At 44.7% G+C, this 27,418-nt stretch overlaps 1 protein-coding gene across 1 annotated transcript in view; it reads right to left on the bottom strand.

Annotated features, from left to right (window-relative positions):
• Positions 1 to 431: 431 nt before the first annotated feature.
• Positions 432 to 27,418, bottom strand: part of TMEM175 (transmembrane protein 175) — a 51,657-nt gene continuing 24,670 nt past the window's right edge. The window contains exons 4-10 of the mRNA XM_074953610.1: positions 26,883 to 26,934; positions 19,080 to 19,115; positions 17,081 to 17,164; positions 13,321 to 13,485; positions 10,793 to 10,871; positions 4,136 to 4,274; positions 432 to 3,259 (exon numbers count right to left, since the gene is read on the bottom strand). Of these exons, the coding sequence (XP_074809711.1) occupies positions 2,596 to 3,259; positions 4,136 to 4,274; positions 10,793 to 10,871; positions 13,321 to 13,485; positions 17,081 to 17,164; positions 19,080 to 19,115; positions 26,883 to 26,934 (1,219 nt within the window). The 3' untranslated portion in view covers positions 432 to 2,595. The remainder of the gene's footprint in view (positions 3,260 to 4,135; positions 4,275 to 10,792; positions 10,872 to 13,320; positions 13,486 to 17,080; positions 17,165 to 19,079; positions 19,116 to 26,882; positions 26,935 to 27,418) is intronic.

A 27,418-nucleotide genomic window follows, 5' to 3' on the forward strand; every position in this document is an offset into this window, starting at 1 on the left:
GTGCAACTGCATATTTTTCATACTAATCTTCAGTAACAGCCAGAGGTTAGGGGTCTATTACAGGAGTGGGCAGGTGCGATTCTGTTGCCTGCAATCTGCAGGAGGTCCGACTAGATGATCATGATGGTCCTTTCGGGCCTTAAAGTCTATGAACCTATGAGTCTAAACCATTTTATCTTTAAACTACTAAATCTAGCCTCACAGGAGAGTCAGGATTTCTTCAAATTTAGTGACAGGTTTCAGAGTAGCAGCCGTGTTAGTCTGTATTCGCAAAAAGAAAAGGAGTACTTGTGGCACCTTAGAGACTAACAAATTTATTTGAGCATAAGCTTTCGTGAGCTACAGCTCACTTCATCGGATGCATTCAGTGGAATTGAGCTGTAGCTCACGAAAGCTTATGCTCAAATAAATTTGTTAGTCTCTAAGGTGCCGCAAGTACTCCTTTTCTTTTTTCAAATTTAGTGATGATGTTAGCATCAAAGCTTTACTGAACACAAATATTTTCTGCATTAGACCAGGTTTGTATGCCCTGCTTCCTCATCTTCTTAGACCAAACTCTCCCTCTAATGCATAAGTAGACTTCTCACTTAAGTCCATGAGTTCACAAACATGTAGGAGTACATGGCTCAAATTCATTTAACATCACTGGTGACTAGAGATAGTTGGCTGAAGGGGGAAAAGAATGGTTAAAGGAATATAAAAAGCAGCCTACAGATTACCCTCTGGCCAAAACACATCAGTGTTCCAAGTAGATTTATCCCATTACATGAATTAAGACTCCAGTCCAAAGATGCTCAAGTTAAAGATGGAAAAATAATATTTTTCAAGACAATAAAAAACATATTCCCAATACATTGTTTTAATTGTAATCATCAGGTTTTGATTTAATCTGAACAGAAATACATTAGATGCTTTGATTTTTAACTGATCTGTAATTATTACAAATACGAAAACATCAATTGCATAGCAGCATTAAAACCAAACAGAACCAAACCTGCTTTTATCAGATCTCACACCGAACAGCAATATGCCACATAATACATAACCCCACTGTAAGCCATTCACCTTACACCAGGTACAAAAAACCCCAAATAAAAATCCATAACAAACTGATATTCCTGAAGACACAACCCTTCAGAATAGGGTGCATGATACCAACTGCTACATTTTGGTACTAAAATGTTCTATACTAAAAGGAGAAGTGCTTTCAAGGCAATTTGAACTGGACTAACTTTTTAAAGCGGTTTCAATAAGATTTATTCTACTTATTTGCTATAGTGTTTAAGAGTAAACATGATTCCTCACATAGTTTTAAATAGAGCAGAAGTATCAGGTACAGACATTACACAAGGCAAGCTAATGACTCTATCCAAGAGAAATATGTAGCCTGCAGATTTCTTCAGGGGAAAGGTGTACCTGCGGCACATGGCCCAAAGTAACAACTTAGTTCCACACATAGAAGAGGGTGGGGGAACTAACAGAAAGGAGTTCCGTTCCACCTAGGCACTGTAACTCCTCCTGCTGGGTCAGTTCCCTTTGTTCTTTCCTTGAGCTGTGCAGCCTATGGGAGTTATCATATTAACTCCCTGGGCAGCCTCTAGATAGGGAAAGGGTCAACTCCCTCACATACTGAGGAATTAGGTTAAGAACAGCAGCCATGTGCTCCCAGTATCCCCTAAATCATGTTTCCAGCTGCAGACTGTTGTCAGGGAGTTTCCCCTGGGGGCTAATAGGATAATGGAGAGAAGTGCAGAAACTTCTTTTATCTCTGGCTGGCAGCTTTGTTTCAGAGCTGAAGACAAAGCTACTTTCAGGTCCCACAGCTCTTAACATTCTTCCCAGGAGGAGGTGAATATGGCTGGTTCACACCCTGAAATAACTATTCACATGAATCCTGTCATGTTAAGAAATTTTTTTTTAGAAACAATAACATATGATTGACTTAATGAATTTGTGTTTGTGTTAGGGTAGTCTGGAAATATTGTGTATGGGCCACACATTCCCCTCCAGCCTGCACATGCTCAGCAGAGCAACCCAAAAGATGAGCAACTTTTGAAGTGCAGCCACAGGATTGGTGACTTTGCGGAAGGGCCAAGGGAGGTTAGCATTCTACGTGGGTAGAACAAAGGTTTTTTGAGGATTCCCCCACCTGGATGCTGAGAGGGAGTCTCCTTCACAATTTCCAGCCCCCTCCCTCCGCCTTCAATAGCAGCACAATCAGCTTCCAACCATTCTGCTGGTGGTTGCCATGTTACTGACTTTCAAATGTATGTCACAGCAACAGGTTAATGCTGCTTATCTTCTGATGTGCTTCTAGTACATTATCACTGCAGTAATGCTTCAAGCAGTACTTTTTCCTCATGGGTAGTCTGTTAAGGAGGGAGATCATGCTGTTCTTTGGCTCCTCCACTCACCCAAGTAATAGAATTACTTACATTTCTAAAAAAAGGGACATGAAATCCTTTAGCTAAACATTAAAGATGCCCCAGTTATGGCCAACGTAGACTTTAGTATAGACCAGTCATCTACTATGTTAGAACAACACAAGTTAGAATTAGAAATAATGTTACAATTTCACATGCGCTGCATGGAAATCTATGAGAGTGTTTCAGCAGGAGACAAACATGTTTCCTCTTCATCTAACACTACATTCTTCCGTCTGGAGAGAGACAACACTGACTTCATAATTGCCAAAGAAATCCTGACAAGGATACGCAAGGCAAGGAAAGCAAATGGGACTACAATCTGCATGATGTGAAAAATCGCTGTGCTGAACTTACTTAACAAGCAGGTTAGAAAGAAGGCTCCAAGGCTGACACAAGGGTAGAGAGCAAGCTTAGCAAACATAAAAGCATGTTCCTTGCCGCCATACCTAGCCAAAGGATGCAAGGTTTCCCTTTCATGGAACAGAGCTGTAATCCATATAGCAAACTGAAAGATGCTGGCAAAGAAAGTGATTACACAGCTGACCTGAATAGCTTCGATTTCATTGTGAGACTTCTCTGCAAATTCACTGGTCAGCTGGTAACCGAGAGGAAGCCCTCCAATGAAAGCCAATGAAAATGTGTTGAGCAGTCCCATAAATCGAGTTGTTTTTGTTATGTAAAGAAAGAGCGAGTGGTGGACAAACCAGAGAAGACCAGTTGTTACAAAAGAGGCAAAGTAGGCAAGGAAGTTTGGTCCATATTCACTTAAAGCTTCAATGAGGTGGTCATGGAATCTGTCTTTAACTTCTTTGGAATCAGGGACATTGTCTTCACTGTTGAGAAAAAAGTTATTTTAGTTGGCATATTAGTGGTATAATGGTACAATCTGAGAGCAGTAAGCATGTAGTTCCACTGTGGAGAGTAACTATGAATAACATCATAGGCTTCCAGGTTTATTGTGCTTCAGTGATCCCCCAGTTTACAAGTTAAAAAGCAATTCTTATAATTGACTGCTCTGCCAATTCATCCTAGGATCTGAAAGCTTCCTGGATCACGTAATATCAATGACAAAGTTCTCCAGCTGAGCTTCATTATCATTTCTGTTGATGATATAAGAACCAGAACAGAATTCAGCTTCCTAACCCTTTGCCTGACAGAGCCAGCATCTGACTTTCTAAATATGTAGCTAGATCGTCTTTTCCAAACTTCTGAGAATGGAGTATGTGAAGCCTGGTATAATTGCATTAAAGAGGGGTAGGGTTTACTGATTCACACATGGAGAGGCGAGAAGAGTTCTTTGTTAATAGTTTGGTTGTATGATTTGTTTACATTAGGGTAACTAGGATAAGAGGATTGGTGCAATTGTTTGTATACATCAAAATAAAATAAGTCCATTCTCTTTCAACACCTGACAACGTATGTACCCACATACAGCCCCATGAGGACTTGGAAGAGCCCGGTTCAATTCCCTGCTTCGCCACAGACAACCTGCATGACTGTGGGCAAATCATTAGCCTCAGTTCCTATCCGTACAATGGGGATAACAGCCCTGTGCTACTTCACGGGGGGGCCGAGAGGATAAATATATTCAAGACTGTAAAGCCTTTGAGATGTACTGATGAAAAACGCTATGTAAGAGGTAGGTATTATTATTACCATTACATTTATATCAGACAACTCAGGGTGTGTCAGTCAGCACAAAGCCTTACCATATATCCAAAATGAGCAGGGTTGCAACAATAGCATACACGCCATCACTGAACGCCTCCACTCGTTCCTTACTCAAAGGTTCATTGAGGTAAAAAGTGAAGGCCTCTAAGCGATGACGCTCCTCCTCCTCTTCTGGACCTGCCAACCATAATTCAGGAGTTTAGTTTGTGTTCTGTATAAATCAAAACATTCAACAACAAGCTTTACACTAGAACTTCAACACTCTAGTCTGATGCCCCTGCTCTCTAAAATCTCAAACTTGTGGAAGTAACAAGGCACTGCTCAATCTGACAATTCAATCACGCTGCTTTCCACTGCAGCCATCCCTTTCCTGTGGCTTATGTTGCCTGTTTCAATAAGAAGGCCTTCAGGGCACGGGACTCATCTTAGAAGCATCTCACACACTGTAGGTACGAGGTGAACAATGACTCAATGTTAGTGTTTTAGTTTAATATTTTGATAAGTCACAAGACAGAAACCCTGTTACAGCTCAGGAATCTCTAATGGATCTTGGGGCTCCAGTCTGAGTGGAGGACTTCCATTAGTCATTTTCTATTAGCCCTTTCTCTGTCTTTAGAAGATAGAGCTCTAGTGCTACTCCAAATTAGATGGTCCCAGGTGCACTAAATACAGAAGAGCTACTGTCAAGGTTCCTTCCCCACTCTGAACTCTAGTGTTCAGATGAGGGGACCTGCATGAAAAACCCCCTAAGCTTATTTTTACCAGCTTAGGTTAAAACTTCCCCAAGGTACAAACTATTTTACCTTTTGTCCCTGGACTTTATTGCTGCCACCACCAAGCGTCTAACAAATATAACCGGGAAAGAGCCCACTTGGAAACGTCTTTCCCCCCCAAAAATCCCCCCAAGCCCTACACCCCCTTTCCTGGGGAAGGCTTGATAAAAATCCTCACCAATTTGCATAGGTGAACACAGACCCAAACCCTTGGATCTTAAGAACAATGAAAAAGCAATCAGGTTCTTAAAAGAAGAATTTTAATTGAAGAAAAAGTAAAAGAATCACCTCTGTAAAATCAAGATGGTAAATACCTTACAGGGTAATCAGACTCAAAACATAGAGAATCCCTCTAGGCAAAACCTTAAGTTACAAAAAGACACAAAAACAGGAATATACATTCTATTCAGCACAACTTATTTTATCAGCCATTTAAACAAAACAGAATCTAACACATATCTAACTAGATTGCTTATTAACCCTTTACAGGAATTCTGACCTGCATTCCTGCTCTGGTCCCGGCAAAAGCAACACACAGACAGAGAGAACCCTTTGTATCCCCCCGCCCTCCAGCTTTGAAAGTATCTCATCTCCTCATTGGTCATTTTGGTCAGGTGCCAGCGAGGTTATCTTTAGCTTCTTAACCCTTTACAGGTGAAAGGGTTTTTCCTCTGGCCAGGAGGGATTTAAAGGTGGTTCGCCTTCCCTTTATATTTATGACACGCCCCCCAAATCACAGATAGGGTGAAACGCTGGCTGTGATTTCTTCGTGGAGCTCTAGGAAAAAACAGAGTTAATAAGACACATGCACCTCTAAATATACTACCAAGTATATAAAGACTAACAATATTTTCCACATCTCTAGGACAATTTTAACCAGTTGTTTCTGGGAAACTTTCATGGGAGAGTGCATCAGCCACTTTGTTAGAAGCTCCTGAGATGTGTTGGATGTCGAAATCAAAATCTTGGAGAGCTAAACTCCACCGAATAAGTTTTTTGTTATTTCCCGTGGCGGTATGAAGCCACTGTAGCGCAGCATGGTCGGTTTGCAGGTGGAAACGCCGTCCCCAAATGTATGGACGTAGCTTTTCCAGAGCGTAGACAATGGCGTAACATTCTTTTTCACTGACTGACCAGTTGCTTTCCCTCTCAGACAGCTTCTTGCTGAGAAACACTACAGGGTGGAATTCTTGATCCGGTCCTTCCTGCATTAAAACTTCTCCCACACCACGCTCGGACACATCTGTGGTTACTAGGAACGGTTTGTCAAAGTCTGGGGCCCTTAGCACAGGGTCAGACATGAGTGTCGCTTTAAGCTGGTTAAAGGCCTTCTGACACTCTTCGGTCCACTGAACGGCATTTGGCTGTTTCTTTTTGGTTAGGTCTGTTAGTGGGGCGGCAATTTGGCTGTACTGCGGTACAAATCGCCTGTAATATCTGGCCAAGCCTAAGAAGGATTGGACCTGTTTCTTTGACTTTGGGACAGGCCACTTTTGGATAGCATCCACTTTGGCCTGTAGGGGGCTGACAGTTCCTTGACCCACCTGGTGTCCAAGGTAAGTCACTCTGTTTAGGCCTCTTTGACACTTCTTACCCTTAACAATTAGTCCTGCCTCCCTTATGTGCTCGAAGACTTTTTGTAGATGTTCCAGGTGTTCTGCCTAGGAATCCAAAAATATGGCCACATCATCAAGGTAGGCAACTGCATATTCTCCTAATCCCGCTAGGAGACCATCTACAAGTCTTTGGAAGGTAGCGGGTGCATTCTGCAGCCCGAAAGGGAGTACATTAAATTCATACAGCCCGACATGTGTGGTGAAGGCTGACCTTTCCTTTGCGGATTCAGCTAGCGGTACCTGCCAGTACCCCATGGTTAAGTCCAAGGTAGAGATGAACTGGGCCCGTCCCAGTTTCTCTAATAGTTCATCTGTGCGTGGCATTGGATAGTTGTCTGGGCGAGTTACAGCATTTAGCTTACGGTAGTCCACGCAAAAACATATCTGCCCATCTGGTTTGGGAACTAGAACCACTGGAGATGCCCATGCACTGCCAGAGGGGCGGATTACACCCATCTGTAACATATCCTGGATCTCCCGTTCTATAGCAGTTTTAGCTTAAGGAGACACCCAGTAAGGTTGGACTTTAATTGGGTGAGCATTACCTGTGTCAATGGAGTGGTATGCCTGTTATGTCAAGGTTCCTTCCCTACTCTGAACTCTAGGGTACAGATGAGGGGACCTGCATGAAAAGCCCCCTAAGCTTATTCTTACCAGCTTAGGTTAAAACTTCCCCAAGGTACAAACTATTTTACCTTTTGTCCCTGGACTTTATTGCTGCCACCACCAAGCGTCTAACAAATATAACCGGGAAAGAGCCCACTTGGAAACGTCTTTCCCCCCCAAAAATCCCCCCAAGCCCTACACCCCCTTTCCTGGGGAAGGCTTGATAAAAATCCTCACCAATTTGCATAGGTGAACACAGACCCAAACCCTTGGATCTTAAGAACAATGAAAAAGCAATCAGGTTCTTAAAAGAAGAATTTTAATTGAAGAAAAAGTAAAGAATCACCTCTGTAAAATCAGGATGGTAAATACCTTACAGGGTAATCAGATTCAAAACATAGAGAATCCCTCTAGGCAAAACCTTAAGTTACAAAAAGACACAAAAACAGGAATATACATTCTATTCAGCACAACTTATTTTATCAGCCATTTAAACAAAACAGAATCTAACGCATATCTAACTAGATTGCTTATTAACCCTTTACAGGTAGAGTTCTGACCTGCATTCCTGCTCTGGTCCTGGCAAAAGCAACACACAGACAGAGAGAAACCTTTGTTTCCTCCCCCCCTCCAGCTTTGAAAGTATCTTGTCTCCTCATTGGTCATTTTGGTCAGGTGCCAGCGAGGTTATCTTTAGCTTCTTAACCCTTCACAGGTGAAAGGGTTTTTCCTCTTGCCAGGAGGGATTTAAAGGTGGTTAGCCTTCACTTTATATTTATGACAGCTACCTATATCAAAAAAACACTTCCAGATTCAGAGAAGTAATCAGGCATTTCCAGGAATCAAAGGAAAACTCATATTTGAAAGCTAAATGAGTCAAACACCAGCATCTCATCTCTTTATAGTCCCTCTCAAGACCAAGCATCTGCTTCTACTGCAGTGATATGTCAAAGCATCATACTGCATACAACAAAAGTTACCATAATGCCATAAAGAAAAAGTGCATACAATGTCTTCTTTTTCCTTAGTCTTTATAATTGTTTTATTATGTCATTTATTATTTTATTACACTTTATAAGTGTTTTATTATGTCATTTTGATATGAGAAAGAGGGTAACCACATAAATTGAGGGATATAGCTAGTGAAAAATTTGCAATAAAGCTGGATTTTCAAAGTGGCCTAAACTAATTAGGTGCCCAAATCTCACTGAGATTCAATGGGAGTTAAATGTCTTTAAAATCCCAGCCTAAATCTTGCAGGAAAGCTACCCTAGTCTCCACCTCCCTGGAGCAGCAAGATCTTTTGGCATGACTGTGGAGGGGGGATTGGGGAAGGGTACGGCTGCTAATGGCTTCAAACCAAAAAAGCAAGAGCCTGTGTCTACAGCTCCACAAACAATCACCCCATGTGCTCCCAACCTACAGGCACCCACTTAAGCAACACCTCCCATATGTGCACATCCTTGCCTGAGTCTATCCTCAACCATGATACCCCTCACCTGAGGCCTGTTCCTGTATCAATCCCCATGACATAGCTGCTTCTCAGGAGCCACTCCAATGAGCTCTTCATTCACAGTCCCATGGGACACCCATAACATACACTCACTCCCCTGCAAAGGACTTCACCCACTTCCTGTGGTTCATTCCTTTCCATTGCACAATGGACCTCTCTTTCTCCTAGCCCCAGCTCAGCAAACAGCCTCTTCTGGAAAGGCCTGGGGCATGTCGACACACAGCAGGCATACTGCAGTGTCTAATACTGGTATAGGGAAAGCACTACAGTGTGGCTGCAGTTATATTAGTATAAAGGGGCTTATGCCAGTATAGCTATTTCTGCACAGCAGAAGGAATAAGCTATCCCCAGCATAAGGCACTTTCATACAGGTATAACTACGTCCACACTAAAGGTTTAGCTCTTGGAATAAAAAATAAATGAATGGACAAAATAACAAATCTCACACCCTAACTGAGATTGTGAGCCCAGTACAAAATCTGTCTGCAGGCCAGGCCTCACTGCAAAGGCTTTTTGGTGCCTTGGGGTGAGGAGCATGCACCAGCAGCCCTGCCTGTGCTCTTCCTTTGCCCGCGTGGGAGAATATCACTCTGCTGCTCAGAAAGGCTAAGTGCTTACTGAGCTGGGGCCAAGCTCTTCATCCACCCAGCCCCCTGGCTCTCCCAAGCCAGCAGCCACCCATATGGGGAGGATGGAGTCCCATGTGCTCAGTGGAGGCCTTCAATCCTGTCCTACACAGTTTGTCTGCAGCAGCTGGGGAAGCTGCCTTCTTCCCCGCAAATCCAGTCTTTGGTCAGGAGAAGGGGTGCTTGGGCTTTGCAAGAAGTAAGCTCCCAGCTCTTCCCACAAGGCTGGACTCTGTGCTCAGCAGCCAGCTCTGGGAGGGGAACAGGGACCTTAGAGCTTTAGACGAGCGCACCCCAACCAAGGACGGGGTGGGGGAACTGAAAGGACAACTGAGGGGTATATTAAGAGTAAGGGTAAGCAAATTTCATGCTTCAAGGCATTAAAGGATTGCTGCCACTGAGAGAAAAATATCTGCCCTCGCCCCACTCACAGTGCATTATGGAAAACCTTTCACTTCCTCTGAAGCATTAGGTGTTGGCAACCGGCAGAGGCAAAACCCCAGCCTTTGTGAAACAACGATCTCGCTCTGTACGACAATTCTGTGTTCCAATATGCTGTCCCCCAGTCTTTTCACCTTGGCTTAACTCCACACCCAGCCCTCTTACCCTCTTTGCCCCTGCCCTGTCCCCCTCCACCATTCTTCCCTTCCCTCTTAGCTGATCCCTTCCTAACGAAATTCTCTCTCTCTCACACACATACAAAGTAGTGGAATAGCATGCCATTAGCTGCTATCACATTGCTCACTCTGCTGTGTGTTATACCCCTTCCCTCACCTGTGTCTGTCTGGTCTATATCTATTACAGACTCTTTGGGGAAGTGACCATGTACTACCCTATGAAGGCCTACCACAATAGGGCCCGATTCTTGGATGCTCCTTATGCACAACCATAATAAACATGTTTCAGAGTAGCAGCCGTGTTAGTCTGTATTCGCAAAACGAAAAGGAGTACTTGTGGCACCTTAGAGACTAACAAATTTATTTGAGCATAAGCTTTCATGAGCTACAGCTCACTAAGAAGAATACAGTACTTGTCTGTCGCCAATGTTTCTTCTCTCCAAGTAGTTGACACTGCCCTCTGGAATACTTTGCTTGTAGCTGTTCTCTATACAACAGATTCTGTGATATTTTTTAAATATGAATTTGGGGAGGGGGAAGATACTACTACTGGGGCCAGAGCCAGTGATCAGACAGAGATCTCACTTCTGATATTATTCAGTTACTATGCTCCTTTCCAAAGGGGTCGGAGGAGAAGCTTGATGTGTGTGTTTTCTTCAGGTATAGCTCAAATTAGGTATAGCCAGGAAAAAGGTTCCCAGAAAGAGGTAGAATGGAAGGACAGAACTAAAAGTTTATTGGTGTGTCCCTAACAGAAACAGTGGAACTAGAATTACTAACAAGCTTGTTGTGGATTCTACTGCACCTTAGATCTTTTAAAACAGCTTCGTTCAAATTTTGACAAGAAAGGGGACTGTGAAATACATCATATTTTAATATATCAACTTAACAATATAGTAGAGTATCTAAAATTAAATGCACTCCTTATGGATACTGTTACTTACCACCAGTCTTATTTTTACACCAAATAATAAACCAAGTGATGTGTGGAAGAAAGATAACAAGCCCAAGCAGAACATAAGACTATAGAAAAAAATGAAAACAGTTTTAGTTTTCAGTTATTACAAGATAAATACGAATATTTTGTTTTAAGTTAAAAATTAATTATTCTTTTTATCCTTCATGAACATGTTGATTTAACATGCAACTCATTAATTTGCAACATTGAAATACCCTGGCTGTAGTAGAAAATACACATTTTATTACAGTGATTGAACTGAACAATCACTACATTAACACATTTATCCAACAAATACATGAACACTACAATGTCAGTAACTCACATGGAGTTTCTCAAGACTAATCTTCATCTTGAATATTATGAGCACACTCTAATATTTGCCTCCTCCACTATTAAGATTTACAAACTATGACCTACCTGTGCATATATTTTACCTGCTTTAATCTTTCAACAACTCTCATTTTCTTTTCTTAGCTAATAAACCTTTACTTAGTTTACTAGAGAATTGGCTACCAGTGTTATCTTTGGTGTAAGATCCAAAGTACCAACTGATCTGCGGTAAGTGACCGATCCCTTGGGACTGGGAGCAACCTGATGTGGTGTGATTTTTGATTTGAGCGACCTTTTATCACAAAGTTCAGTTTGTCTGGGTGGTAAGATAGACTGGAGAGTCTAGCACGGTAATCAATTATTTTTGGTCAAGGTCCAAATTTCTTGGTCAAGGTATAGTCAAGGTCCAGACTCCAGAGAAAATCATTCAAAAATAATAACAATAATGATAACAATAAGTACATAAAAATATTTTGCGGTCCATTCAAAAGCATCTGGCGTCTGGATTTGGCCCCCAGTCCGCCTATTGACTACTCCCTGGTCTAAGGGCACTGTCTGTGACTCCATGGTAAGATTAGTATAGTTATCCAATTCGCTGTAGCTCACAAAAGCTTATGCTCAAATAAATTTGTTAGTCTCTAAGGTGCCACAAGCACTCCTTTTCTTTTTGCAGATACTGACTAACACGGCTACTACTCTGAAACCTATAGTTATCCAGTTCACATTTGTCACTGTCTTGGTGAAATCTAATTATAGAACACACCACCACTTTGGGCTGTCTCCTGTTTTTTTGCCCTGAGGTAGGCACTCACAGATGTGAGTCATTCCAGACAGCATGACAACTAGCACAAGCACTACTTCAGTTCTCCAAATAGTGCCTAAAAGAGCACAGGATGTGGGTTAGCCTCTTGCAGAGGAGTAAATTGGTGAATGACTCATTCTGGATTGTGTATAGTGGAAATTGTGGGGGGGAAGGTGGGGGAGGGGTGTTAGAGAAAGGGAAAACAGGTTGTGCTTATTTTAAATTAAGTTGTCAAGTTTTTGCATACTTTGGCTTTGTCATTCAAGACGAGTCATCTCAACCCTGTGAATATATCAAAAGGTTGATGCAGTCTGTGGAGTAGTCTCAAGTAAAAGTCAAACGAAAGCAGTACAAAATGCCTGAAGGGGCATCAAGCAGAAGCAGGGTATCTCAGGAGCAGCTCCATAAAGAGACTTTGTTTAGAGGACTCTGTCTGTGGATACTGAGAGCTGGAGGGAGCTGAGCTGGTCACTGGTTTCCATTTAATGAAGATGGAATAGGAGTTGGCTGTGAGTGCCTGGGACTCAGCCAGAGGAGTTTGTTTTGGGATGGCAAGTCTGATCATTAGCTGCTGACTGATCTACTGATTCTAGCTGTTCTTGTGCTGTGTCAATGACAGGAACTACATTTGTCAGGCTTTTTAGCCTGTTTCTTATGTAATTTGATGTTTATTTTACCTACCCTCACACGTTAATTTTGTTTCATCTGTTTATGATCAGCAACCTGCTGCCTTAAAGTTACTGTTAGCCTGAAAGATCTTCCTCTGAAGAGGTATTACAAGAGTGTGTCCAGACCTGAGAAGCTAAAACAAATAGACAAGGATAGCAGCAGAGCATTTTTCTGATGTCCATGACACATCATCATACTGCTTCCTGTGATCTAAAAGCCTTTACGGCATGACAGTGTTTCAGATTAAGCCACGTGACGGCAGGTAATCGAGAAACAAATCAGTGTTCTAGAAATTCTGTGGCACAGAAATCTGACATGGGAAAGACTTTAGATCACTGAGTCTATGGGTTCCCAACCTGAGGAGTTTCAGGCAGACCTAGGGAGTTGTGACCTAGATGGGAGTCATGACGCAACTATCTTTTCAGCTGTAATGATACGGGAGGGGACGAGAACCACTACCTAATCCACTCGTCAGCTGGCGTCAGAGCGTCCCCTGTGTTACAATATCTAGCATTTTGTGCAGACGCGCTTTAGATCTGCTCAGTGATGGGGCTTAAACTGCTGAATTATACAAGGTTACAGGTTGTGTCTGATAATCAGTGTGACACTTTATTAGGCAGAATACTGAATGTGACTGATGAAGTTTGTCAGGTCACACTTTCAACCAGTACAACGTGTTTTTTAGAATGATTGTTGTTTATAGAGCTTACCATTGGGATAAAGAAAAAGGAGAAGACGGCGGCTAAAAAGCAGAGGACTGGTCCTCTTAGAATGATCTGTAAGATATGATGTTTGTAGAAGGCCTGGTTTTCAGACATCTGTATCTGGTGATTCAGCAAGTAGGGATGATAGAAGCCATAGGCTACTATCACTGCCTGCAGAGAGGAGAAAATTATTGATTTACAGTGGATATTTAGACAAGTCAAAGCTGTAATTCTAAATTGGGACCCAAACAATAGAAAACCTCTAATACAACAAGCCCCAGAGCATGCTAACCGCTGCTCTCTGCTCTCCTGAGAAGGGCTGATCTGACAGGAATGGAGGGGGGAATCTCACAGGCTCCGGCACTGCGTAACACGAAGGGTACATCTGCACTGCTGCTGGGACCAAGCTTCTCAGCCCAGCTAGACAGACTTGCTCTAGCTCTGCTGAAGCCAGTGCACTAGCAGCAGGGACGCTGTGGCACGGGCTGCGGCTCAGGATAGCCACCTGAGCTGAGACCCAGGGAGTCAGGAGGACTTGGATGGTTAGCCTGAGCTGCTGCCTGTGCCCCAATGTCCACACTGCTATTTCTGGTGTGCTACCTTGAACGGAGCTAGTGGGAGTCTGTCTACCTGGGCTGAGAGGCTCACTGCCAGCTGCAGTGAAGACATCTCCACCATGCACGTTAGGGTGCACTAATGGAGGATGTGTACATCACCACCTCTGCACAGATAAGCAAGACCCTGGGCCTTATTATTCTGAAGTGCAAGGAGACCCACCACAGCAACTAGCAGGCAGCTAGGCATTCTCCCAGAAGAAAACACATGCTGCAGGTCAGGGGAAAGTGGGACCTATAGAGAGGAAAGGGATTTGTGAAGGTCTGAAGAGGTCGGCCAAAGGGTAAATACTTGAACTTCAGATATGTATCTAAACCAGTCTCTGAACTTTTCCACTGACAGTGCGTAGGACTGATTGTGCCTAGGACTCCACTGTGCTAGGCGCTGTACAAACTCAAAACAAAAGCATGGTCCCTGCCCCCCAACTTTCAATCTAATGAATCTCTTTCCATCTTTAACCTGTTCACCAAATCATTTAAACACACACACATGAACGTTTCACTGCCCACTCCCGCTGGCCCAAGGTCACCCAATTTTGGTAAGAAAGTGACGAGATCTTTCAGACAATATTTCTGGGGGGATAAATAAAAATTTACAATTTTATCAGGAGAGAATAATTTTAATCATTTCTACTAATTGAAATTTGTTTGCTTGTGCAAACGGCAAGATTTCACGCAACAATGGATTTCATAGAAATCAGGGTTGGAAGGGACCTCAGGAGATCATCTAGTCCAACCCCGTGCTCAAAGCAGGACCAATCCCCAATTTTTGCCCCAGATCCCTAAATGGCCCCCTCAAGGATTGAACTCACAACCCTGGGTTTAGCAGGCCAATGCTCAAACCACTGAACTATCCCTCCCCCCACCCCTGCAAAAAAATAAAAATAAAATAAAATTTCTTAACAGGAAGGGACCATTGAGTTGGTCACTTGAAAGGTCATTGAGTCCACTCCCCTGCCTTCACAGCAGGACCAAGTACTGTCCCTTATTTTGCCCCAGATCACTAAATTGCTAATGCTCAAACCACTGAGCTACCCCTTCTGCAAGTACTGAAGAAAGCATCTGGTTTGGCAAACAAACCAACAGTGAAAATGAATAGACTGGCCAAGCTGTGCCAACTGCTTTCCATGCTCTTCATGCCAACGGAGGCTGGAAATGTTGTGTGAAGTCAGGAATCCATTTTTCTTCTTCTGATAACTACCGCAGGACCAGGTGCTTAGAAATGCTTTCAGGACCAGAAACCATTTTAACTGGTTCCTAGCCATGGCAGGCCATGAGCTATTGCACTTACTAAATCAGGGAGAGGGCTAGTGGTTTGAGAGGGACTGTGAGTCAGAAGGCTGGGTTTTTTTCAGCCTCTGCCAGACTCGTTGTTGTACCGAGTTATAACACGTAGTTATGCAGAGATTTTGTATTCTCTCCCCACCGCCACACCCCATATGATATTTTTGTTCTGTGTTTGCACTGCGCCTAGCACAATAGGGTCCTGCTCCATGAGTGAGGCTCCTTGAGCAAAATAAGTTCAGAGGCTGGTATAGATGTTAAAAATGCCTGACAATCTAGCAGCACAGAACTCAGTCTCAGGTCCGGCTGAAAGGGAGCCATTACAGAGGTAAGAGATACTGGACTACATTCAGCCAGCTAGATGATAGGATGTGTAAATTACATCTCCCTGTGCCTACAAGTCACCTAACTCTCCGGGGGAAACTCATTCCGAGGGAGGATGGAACTGCCAGCTTCTCCCACTTGGTGTTTTTGCCTGGCGAGGACTGATTTGATTTCCACTAGTAAGTCGCTAGGAGGAATTCACTAATCAATGCATCTTCTAGCCACACCCACTCAGTGGCAAGGGCTGCTTACTTTTCAGACAGTGCTGGCTCTGACACCACCAGTGACAAGGAGGTAACAGTTGCCTTGCATCACTGCAGTCTCACCTCACTGGGCTTTGACTTACCAGGGTCCTGAGTAGCAGAAGCAGATGTAAACTTTGGGTTGAATTTAGCACACTAAGATTTGTGTGACTACGGAGAGGCTTCACAGAGTAAACATTACAAAAAGTTTGCAAAGATTTTAGTAACTGGGGCACAGGTGCTGGGGGTTCTGCTGCACCCCCTGGCCTGAAGTGGTTTCCATCATAGTGGTTTGCGTTTTGGTTCAATGGCTCTCAGCACCGCTGAATTGGGGTTTCATTTTCCCTTCAGAAAGCAAGTCCTCTCCTCAAAAACCTCAAGGCTGCTAATGTTTTGTACATCATTTAAAATCTGAAGTTCAAAACTTTCAGCCAATATAAAGCACTTAGTTCAAGGTGTAGCAGTTCAATAGAGCGGCAAGTAAAATCATACTGGGGTTCAAATGGAAAGATATAGTACAGTAATAGTGACGATTGTGAAGTCCACTCTTGAAACCTACCTGGGCTAGAATGTATGTATTTTATTAGAGTATTGGAGTTCCCATACTTCCAAGTATGTAGAGAGCTTATTTCTAGCTCTGGTGATTCATAAAATATTGTGATTTAAATCTGTCACTTGTCTCTCACAAGCATTGCCTCAATACAGTCCAATATAATCCTGGACTTAATACATGAAGTCATGGTCCTGTGACCAGTGTAATTTTCAATCCCGTCGATAAAGGTAACTGTTTCATTAAGATTTGCTGTTTCCTTATACTTAATGGTTAAAAATAAGGTGGAGCCCTTGTACCTGTATTAAAAAGCTCGCAGAACAAAATATTGAGCAGCCATTCAGAACTCCAGTAAGGGGGGAAAAAATCATCATCATCATACAGTCCATCAACTACTACTTTTTGAGTTCCTTTTTAGAACAAATTTATCATGATTCAATGGGTTTTGAACTTCCTGATTTGGTTGCATCTGTGTCTTTATTGGCATTTCAAATGCTTTAATTTTTTCATACTGCAAGATAACTAGCTTGACTTGGGATAGTGAAAACAGTCACCACATGATTTGGCACTTGTCTGAGTTACCAATCTTTCACTATCACAAAAACCATACACTAATAATAGCAATATCACAAAATTTTATATGAAGTTTTCCTAATGTTCTAGATCTATATTAATAAATCTAATTGTACTTCAATCTAATAAAATCTAGTCTCCAATAATGAATGGAAAAAGTAAACGAGTGACACCCGTACCTGGATAAGGCCGATGACAATAGCACAAGTGCTAAACATGAAAATACCGAAAGGTACACCTGGAAAGGAGGCCATTAAGGAAAACTACAAGAAAAATGTAAACAGGTTAAATAATTCCTCATGATGTAATAAAGGAAAGCAGCAGAGATGAGGAATTTACTAGTTCTACTTTCATTTAACCTTAAAACTTGAACAATCCAAACAAGACAAATTCCTCCTTGGCATAACTCCACTGACTGTAAGCTACAAGTATGCCCAACTCATGCAATACATGGCTTCCACGGTCATTGGGGTGTTCATAGATTTGGTGTTGCAGGAGTTGTTAAACGGTAGAGAGAGGCCCAAAGCAACTGACTAACCCTGAACTCCTTCGTACCAGCTTTGGTCCCCAATCCTGCAATTGACTCTGTATGACCAGATCCCTGCACCCGCACCGTACTCACTGCAGGACTGGGGACTCAGTGGCTATGGTCCTCACCATGACTGCTATGTCAGCTGCTTTAGGCTGAGCCTGTTGTACATACAATGTTACCAGTAGTACATTAGAAGGGTGGGGAGATTGCTAAGTCCAGCTCCCCAAAGTTAGGAAATGCCAGAAATAAGTCTGCCTGTGCAACCTGAATTCAGTCCTCTTGCACGTATCCATTATAACACAGTCTTTAGTTACATGATCCAATACTTTTTGCCACAGAATCTTGGCCTTGTTCAGCGCACGAGATGAATGGTGCTCAGTGAATGGGGAGTTATTAAATATTTCAGTTCCGCATACGGCACAGGGCTGGATGCCACCATGGCAATGCTGATGGTCTGTCACGAGCATACTGCCTGGCGTCCCAAGTTGCCCAACTCTATGGTGTTGAGCAGAGGGGGGGGATATGTGACGGGGCAAGGCCAGATGGCTATAGAAAAGTAGTGGGAGATAGATATATTAGCTCCAGGTTAAACAAATCCCTGGTACAAAGGATAAGTGAAATGGCAACTGTTCCAGGTCAATTAAGATACCTGGGGCCAATCAAGAACTTTCCAGAAGGCAGGGAGAATGCTAGGTTGATTGGGACACCTGAAGCCAATCAGGGGCTGGCTGAAACTAGTTAAAAGCCTCCCAGCTAGTCAGGTGGGTGTGCATGTCAGGAGTTGTGGGAGGAAGTTGCGCTGTTGGAGAGGCTGAGTAGTACACACCATATCAGGCACAAGGAAAGAAGCCCTGAGGTAAGGGTGAAGTGGAGCTTGAGGAAGTGAGGGCTGCTGTGGGGGAAGTAGCCCAGGGAATTGTACATGTCATGTTTCTAAAAGGTCAGCTACAAGAGCTGATACTATTAGGGTCCCTGGGCTGGAGCCTGGAGTAGAGAGCCTGGGCTCCCCCCCATGTTTGCCCCCTGATTAATCACTGAGACTGGGAGACAACAGAGACTGTGCAAGCAAGGATAACTTCTCCTCACCTCCCTCACTGGCTTATGATGAAAATGGCTCAGTAGACTGTGACCCTTATCTCTAGAGAGAGAAGGGTTACATGGAGGGTCACAGTGAGCCTCTGAGGCTAGCGAAATCCGCCAGGAAACACGGGACCCACGGAGGCAAGGACAGAGCTTTGTCACTATATATATATATATATAAAAAAATAATATGTTTGCGTGTGTATGTATATATACACATACACACACACACAAACATATTATATATATATACACACACACATACACAACTCATTACAGTATACACAAAGAGCCCCCCAAAAGCCCAATTTTGGACATCTACATTAAATGAAAAAATTCTTAAAAAGAACCCCCCAAAATGAAATTAATAAATGCACAACAAGAAGGCCTAATCATGTTTTAATGTGTTAAGTTTTTAGGATTATCAGAAAAATAATACATATGCACTGCAGTGGGATTCAGGAGTCATAATAATGCTCTCTAGAGTTTCTGAATGCTTTGATTAGGTATTTTTTAGAGTTAAAGCAGCCATATTAAACATGAATGAAAATGTAAAGCTTACTTACCGTGTATGGCAAGAAAGTTATGAGCATCATACATGCCTAGAAGGGAAAAAAAGCATGTTTGAAATACAAGCTCGACTAACAGAGCAGTAGCTGTGTTAGATAAGGTTGACTAAGTCCTGGGAGTCCATCGCTGTTAGGGATTACACCAACAAATAAATAATTTTAATTGCTAATGCAGGCATTGCCTCAAGAAAAAGCATTTGTTCCTGAAGTTGCTACCTGAATCCTGCAGGGAATGGATTACTATGGAGCAGACTTAAGTGTTTTCTTAGGCCAAGTCTACATTATAAACTTACACTGGTATAACTACGTTGCTCAGGGGTGTGAAAAATCCACAACCCTGAGCAACGTAGTTATACTGACCTCACCCACGATGTAGACAGCGCTGTGTTGACAGAAGGGCTTCTCCCATTAACAGAGCTACCACCTCTTGCAGAGGTGGATTAACTACACCAACGGGAGAAGCTCTCCCATCAGCATAGTAGTGTTTTCACTGAAGTGCATTAAGTGTAGATCTGCCCTAAATCAGAGTATTCAACAGAGCTGACCGTTTGGCCTTGACACTTCAACTCCAGACTTATTTTAGCAGTATTAGAATGTCTTTCATCACTACTCTAGTTTTATACAGATATATATTTTGTCTTTATAGCAGATCTATATTTAGTTTATGATCTTATTTCACTTCCTAGGCCTTCTAAAGTAGTAATGCAGAAATCTGATATTTTCCCCCCGTGTTTCAAACATCTCTAATTTGAGCTGGTTGAAAGTACACATCTATCTGATCCCCAATGTTTTACATATTAAAAAAAAAAACAAGCTAAAAAAAGAGAACATTAACCACATAAAGATGTATTGTCTTAAAAGCTATGTTAGAAGAGGATTAAATGTCTTTACCAATTCCTCAATAATTCATTGATTGTAATGTTATCTTAGGCCTTGTCTACACTGGCAAGTTTCTAAGCAGTAAAGCAGCTTTCTGCGTTGTAACTCCTGAGGTGTACACACTGCCAAGCCACTTAGTGCGCAGAAACTGCGCAGTTGCAACGCTGTAAAAAACCCACCCTAACAAGAGGCTTAGAGCTTTCTGCACTGGAGCTACAGTGCTATGGTGCCAATGTAGACACCCTGGTTGATTACAGCACCCCGACTGGCCTCCGGGAGGTGTCCCACAATGCCTGTTCTTGCTTCTCTGGTCATCAGTTTGAACTCTACTGCCCTGCCCTCAGGTGATGAACCGTGAGCTCCACTCCTTAAATTCCTTGGGAATTTTGAAAGTCCCCTTCCTGTTTGCTCGGTGATGCGTGCAGTGGTCTCCGCATATCTTTCCAGGTGACCATGCCTGCTCCACGCACCAGGCGATCCCCCGCTTGGAGCAATGCTGAGCTGGTGTACCTGATCAGCATTTGGGGAGAGGAGGCAGTGCAGTCATAGCTGCACTCCAGCCGTAGGAATTATAATACCTATGGACAGATTTCACGATGCATGACAGAAAGGTGCCATGACCAGGACACACTGCAGTGCAGTGTCAAAGTGAAGGAGCTGCAGAACGCCTACCACAAAGCGCAGGAGGCAAACCGCCGCTCTGGTGCTGCGCCTGCGAGCTGCCAGCTCTACAAAGAGCTGGACGCGATACTCAGTGGCAACCCCACCTCCACTGCGAAGGCCACTGCGGATATTTTGGTGGCTCGCATGCCAATCGAGAGTGGACCAAGCCAGGAGGAGGAAATCTTGGATGAGGATGTGGAGGGGGAGGGGGACCTTGAGGCAGAGGACGACTCAGAGGTCAGAGATGCATGCAGTCAGGAGCTCTTCTCTACCCCGGAGGAGGCTAGCCAGTCACAGCTGTTGGAGCTTGGCGAAGCACAAACAGGAGAGGAGGCCCCTGGTAAGTGCCTTTGATTTTGGGAATCACTGAAGTGAGTTGCTGGGGGCAGGAGGGTTGCAGAAAATAGGGTTGTGTCTGTATGATGCACGTACCACCACATGTGTAGTCTGAGTGGCAGATAGGGTGGTGTTTGACTCCCTCACTTCACAGGAATCTGCCTCAGAGATCTCCACGAAACTCTCATGGAGATACTGGGCAATCTGCTGCTGCAGGTTCTTTGGCAGATCTGCTTTGTTTCTTGCCCCATTAAGGATAAGTTTCCCATGCCACTCTGCCATCATGGAGGGGCAGGGGGGACCAATGCTGTACACAGGCGAGCTGCAAAAGGGCCAGGGCGGAAGCCGCAGTCTTGGAGAAGACCCTCCCTTGATTCCCTGCTCACCCTCAGCTGCGAGATATCTTCCATAATGAACACAGCCTGTGGAAAATGTGGGGACAGTAATGATAGGCCCACCCCCTACAGTGCTGGCTCCCACAAAGAGCCACATGCTCAGTGTACAGTACGGTCCTGGAACACTCATTTCCCCTGCCCCTGTGGTTACTCACCATTTTAGGGGTCTTGTGGCTCATGTGTGCTTGCCTAAAGTCAGCCAGTTAATGATAGGTATGTGAATAGTGGCTGTGTTTTAAATCACTGAATCAGTGGTCTGTGTGTTGCAAACAATACTGCTTCTGTAAAATGTTGCATTTTGGCTTCACAGATATGACCTTGGGATCCCAGCCTCCCTCTTTGTTATCGCCGGCTGAACAGCTGCGCAAAATTAGAAAGCAGCCACAAAGAACCAAAGAGGACTTTCTGCATCATGTCATAATGCACTCTGCGGCCGAAAACCAAGAATTGAAGGAGTGGCGGGACAGTGAGAAGAGGGACCGAAAGGAGAACGCGCCGCACCAGAATGAAGCCACGGAGCGGCTCTTAAAACATTATGGAACGCCAAGCGGACATGCTCCAGACGCTACTAGCACTGCAAACCTAGCAGCTCCGCATCCGCCCTCCCCTGCAGCCGCTGTCGCAAAACTCTTTGCCATGCGTCCCCCAGACACCGCCAACACACTCTTATCAACCTCCTGGCTCCAGGCTGTACCCGCTGCATTCCACTCTTCCCCTGTTACAGTCCAGCACTGCGGACTCTCAGTGCCCACTGCATTGAACACCCAGCCCTCTGCAGTTTAGTCCTGTTGAAGTACAGTACCTGCTGCACTGTACTCCAAAGGAGAAGGATAGATATGATACCTGGACACACACAAATCTTTAACCGTCCCAGGACTCCATCTCCTCCGGGGACCCTCCCTTCCCCCATCCTCCTCAGTGCTGATGTGTTTTTTTTTGTTTGCTCTCACCTTCGGCTGTTGTTTTTTAATAAAAGAATTGTTTTGGTTTGAAAGTGATCTTTATTATATTAATTGAAAGCAAACAGAGCCCTGCAAAGCAACAGACAATTTTCTTAAACCTTCATAGTGCATCATCTGCACCATCACAATCGCCTCCTAGCATTACAAGCACTGCACTCCCGAGCATAGCAAAAAATATTAGTGGCTTTCAGTTTCAAATTGCTGCCTCAAGGCATCCCTGACCCTTATGGCCCCACGCTGCGCCCCTCTAATAGCCCTGGTCTCTGGCTGTTCAAATTCAGCCTCCAGGTGCTGAGCGTCAGCAGTCCAGCCCTGCATGAAGCTTTCACCCTTCCCTTCACAAATATTATGGAGTGTACAGCACATGGCTAAAAGCATAGGAATATTGTCATCGGCCAGGTCCAGCCTCCCATATAGGCAGCGCCAGCAGGCCTTTAAACGGCCAAAAGCACACTCAACAGTCATTCTGCACTTGTTCAGCGTATTGTTGAACCACTCCTTGCTGCTGTCAAGGTGCCCTGTGTATGGCTTCATAAGCCATGACATTAAGGGGTAGGCAGGGTCTCCTAGGATCACAACGGGCATTTCTACTTCCCCTATGGTGATCTTCAGGTCTGGGAAGGAAGTCCCTGCTTGCAGCTAGCTTCCTGAACAGGCCAGTGTTCCAAAAGATGTGTGTGTCATGCACCTTTCCAGACCAGCCTGCGTTAATGTCCGTGAAATGCCCACGGTGATCCACAAGTGCCTGGAGAACCACTGAGAAATACCCCTTGCAATTAATGTACTCGGTGGCTAGGTGGTCTGGTGCCAGAATTGGAATATGCATGCCATCTATCGCCCCTACGCAGTTTGGGAAGCTCATTGTGCAAAGCCATCCACAATGTCATGCACGTTGCCCAGAGTTATGGTCTTTCGGAGCAGGATGCGATTAATGGCCCTGCACACTTCCGTCAACACGAGTCCAATGGTCGACTTTCCCACTCCGAACTGGTTAGCGACTGATTGGTAGCAGTGTGGAGTAGCCAGCTTCCACAGTGCAATCGCCACATGCTTCTCCAATGGCAGGGCAGCTCTCATTCTTGTGTCCTTGCACTGCAGGGCGCGGGTGAGCTCATCACACAGTCCCATGAATGTGGCTTTCCTCATCCGAAAGTTCTGCAGCCACTGCTCATCATCCCAGATGTGCATGACGATGTGATCCCACCACTCAGTGCTTGTTTCCTGAGCCCAAAAGTGGCGTTCCACTGTGGTCAGCACCTCTGTGAATGCCACAAGCAATTTCAACAAGGAGTCCGGTGGCACCTTAAAGACTAACAGATACATTTGAGCCTAAGCTTTCGTGGGTAAAAACCTCACTTCTTCAGATGCAATTTCGTGTCATAGCTACTACATGTGGCAAGATCAATGTCAAACTGCTCTTGACTTTGTAGTTTAAGGAATAACTTCACTGCCACTCGTGACGTGTTAGTGAGAGTGAGCAGCATATTGGTCAACAGTGCGGGATCCATTCCTGCAGACCGAAGAGGCAGAGCACAAATTGTTGAAAGATGGCGCCAAATGTGGATGGAAGCACAGGGATTGGTGGGATGTGAAGCAATGCATCATGGGGCACTGGGACAGGACCCAGGATGCCCCGCGACCCCCTCCGCCTTCCCACAAGTCTTAGCGGCAGAAGAGAAAGAGATGCTCTGTGGGATAGCTGCCCAGAGTGCACCGCTCCGAATACCGCTGCAAGTGCTGCAAGTGTGAACACACTACTGCACAGGCAGCTAACAGTGTGAACATACAACAGCAGTTTCCCTTCAGCGCTCTCTGAGTGGCACTGTAACTGCCAACACTGTAACTCTGCCAGTGTAAACATACCATAATGCCATAATGGTATTTAAAGTCAGTTTGGGTATGTCTACACTACGGAATAAGGTCGAATTTATAGAAGTCGGTTTTTTAGAAATCGGTTTTATATATTCGAGTGTGTGTGTCCCCACAGAAAATGCTCTAAGTGCATTAAGTGCATTAACTCGGCGGAGTGCTTCCACAGTACCGAGGCTAGAGTCGACTTCCGGAGCGTTGCACTGTGGATAGCTATCCCACAGTTCCCGCAGTCTCCGCTGCCCATTGGAATTCTGGGTTGAGATCCCAATGCCTGATGGGGCTAAAACATTGTCACGGGTGGTTCTGGGTACATATCGTCAGGCCCCCCTTCCCTCCCTCCCTCCGTGAAAGCAAGGGCAGACAATCGTTTTGCGCCTTTTTTCCTGAGTTACCTGTGCAGACGCCATACCATGGCAAGCATGGAGCCCGCTCAGGTAACCGTCACCGTATGTCTCCTGGGTGCTGGCAGACGCGGTATGGCATTGCTACACAGTAGCAGCAACCCATTGCCTTCTGGCAGCAGACGGTACAATACGACTGGTAGCCGTCCTCGTCGTGTCCGAGGTGCTCCTGGCCATGTCGGCTGGGAGTGCCTGGGCAGACATGGGCGCAGGGACTAAATTTGGAGTGACTTGACCAGGTCATTCTCTTTAGTCCTGCAGTCAGTCCTATTGAACCGTCTTATGGTGAGCAGGCAGGCAATACGGACTGCTAGCAGTCGTACTGTACCATCTTCTGCCGGGCAGGCAAGAGATGAGGATGGCTAGCAGTAGTACTGTACCGTCTTCTGCCGAGCAGCCATGAGATGTGGATGGCTTGCAGTCCTTCTGCACCGTCTGCTGCCAGCCAAAGATGTAAAAGCTAGATGGAGTGGATCAAAACAAGAAATAGACCAGATTTGTTTTGTACTCATTTGCTTCCCGCCCCCCCGTCTAGGGGACTCATTCCTCTAGGTCACACTGCAGTCACTCACAGAGAAGGTGCAGCAAGGTAAATCTAGCCATGTATCAATCAGAGGCCAGGCTAACCTCCTTGTTCCAATAAGAACAATAACTTAGGTGCACCATTTCTTATTGGAACCCTCCGTGAAGTCCTGCCTGAAATACTCCTTGATGTAAAGCCACCCCCTTTGTTGATTTTAGCTCCCTGAAGCCAACCCTGTAAGCCGTGTCCTCAGTCGCCCCTCCCTGCGTCAGAGCAACGGCAAACAATCGTGCATCTGAGTAGAGAGTGCTGTCCAGAGCGGTCAAAATGGAGCACTCTGGGATAGCTCCCGGAGGCCAATACTGTCGAATTGTGTCCACAGTACCCCAAATTTGAGCCGGCAAGGCCGATTTAAGCACTAATCCACTTGTCAGGGTTGGAGTAAGGAAATCTATTTTAAGAGCCCTTTAAGTCGAAATAAAGGGCTTCATCATGTGGATGGGTGCAGGTTTACATCAATTTAATGCTGCTAAATTCGACCTAAAGTCCTAGTGTAGACCAGGGCTTAGTTATAAGCAGAATCATTTTAAAATGTCAAATTTTGTGACATGCAGACTGTCAACCGAAGGGGTTTAAAACAACAGAATAAAGCAGTGGTCTCCAATCTTTTTATGCACAAGATCACTTTTTGAATTTAAGATCAACCCAGGATCTACTCCACCCCTTCCCTGAGGCTCCGCCCACTCCATTCCCCCTTCCCTCCATCGCTCGCTCTCCCCTACCCTCACTCACTTTCACTGGGCTGGGGCGGGGGTGCAGGCTCTGGGCTGGGGCCAAGTGGTTCGGAGTGTGGGAGGGGGTCCCGGGGCAGAGGGTTGGGGTGCAGGAGTGAGGGGTGCAAGCTCTGGGAGGAAGTTTGGGTGCAGGGGTCGTACGGTCACACTGCACTTAATCTCATAGAATCCCCTGGACATTTCATGAGTTTTATTTTTTATTAGTATCATTTGTGGTTTATAGATCCAAAATCCTTCAAGGATTGTCACAAATCAGTGTAACATTCTCAACTGTGGGTTGTGCACTGGCTGAGCCTGGTGCAGGGGCTGGGGTGCAGAAGTGAGGGGTGCAGGCTTTGGGAGGCAGTTTGGTGCAGGAGTGGGCTCCGGGCTGGTGCAGGGGGTTGGGGTGCAGGTGGGGGTTAGGGGGGCAGGCTCCGGCTGGGAGGTGCTTACCACAGGCAGCTCCTGGTCGGCAGTGCAGCAGGGCTCAGGCAGGCTGTCTGCCTGCCCTGGCCCCACGTTGCTCCCGGAAGCAGCTGGCTGCTGGCACGTCTCTGCAGCCCCTGGGGGGAGGGGGACAGCGGGTCTCTGTGTGCTGCCTGTGCCCACTAGCGCCGCCTCCACAGCTCCCATTGGCCAGGAACTGCAGGGATGATGCTGGGGGTGGTGGCAATGCGCGGAGCCACCTCACCCCCCTGCCAGGGGCTGCAGAGACGTGCCAGCAGCCAGCCGTTTCCGGGAACGGCGTGGGGCTAAGGCAGGCAGGTAGGCAGGGAAATTAAGCTGTATGATTCTGCCTGTTTTCCTATTTGGCCAATTTAAATTACTCAGATTAAAATATAATATATATTTAATATATATTATATATAATATAATATAATATACTTTGCTGACAGTATCTGGATACAAATATAACAAAAAGTGTAGCTCTACCGGATTTTATACATTTCAACCTTACATTTGCTGGTTCAACTATGATTGACAGAGACTCACCAAATTTAGAAGGGCAAGAACATCGTCTATAAGTTCTATCACCTGAAACAGTCTGCAAAAACAAGACAAAAAGCCATGAACCAACCTACTTAGTAAAAACAAGCATTGATAACATTATATCATAAACACATTTCCAGTGTTCAGCAATTTATATAATAAGCAGCCCTGGCAGCTAGCAATAAATATCTGTCTGATTGAAAAAACAAGCATCTGATTATCTGAAACATAAAAACATTTGTTTGTGAAGAAAATAAAAATGCTAGATAAGGAAATCCAAATTAATTGCTGAAGGGGTGGTTACTGTGAATCATCTCTTTCTAATTTTTCAAGGGCAGTTGGGGTCAGAAAAGAGACTATGTAAAATGGGCATTTTCTTACTTTACAGATGTTTCTTATGTCATTCTGAATCAAATTTGTTTACTGAAATACATTTTCACTATGGCTACAGAGCCAATACAGATGTGAAAAAGTGAGCTGAACTTTATTGACTCTCACATCAACAGAATTATTAACCGAGGCCATGATCGTGCAAACAT

This window comes from Natator depressus, chromosome 5, assembly GCF_965152275.1.
Source record: "Natator depressus isolate rNatDep1 chromosome 5, rNatDep2.hap1, whole genome shotgun sequence".
NCBI lineage: Eukaryota > Metazoa > Chordata > Testudines > Cheloniidae > Natator > Natator depressus.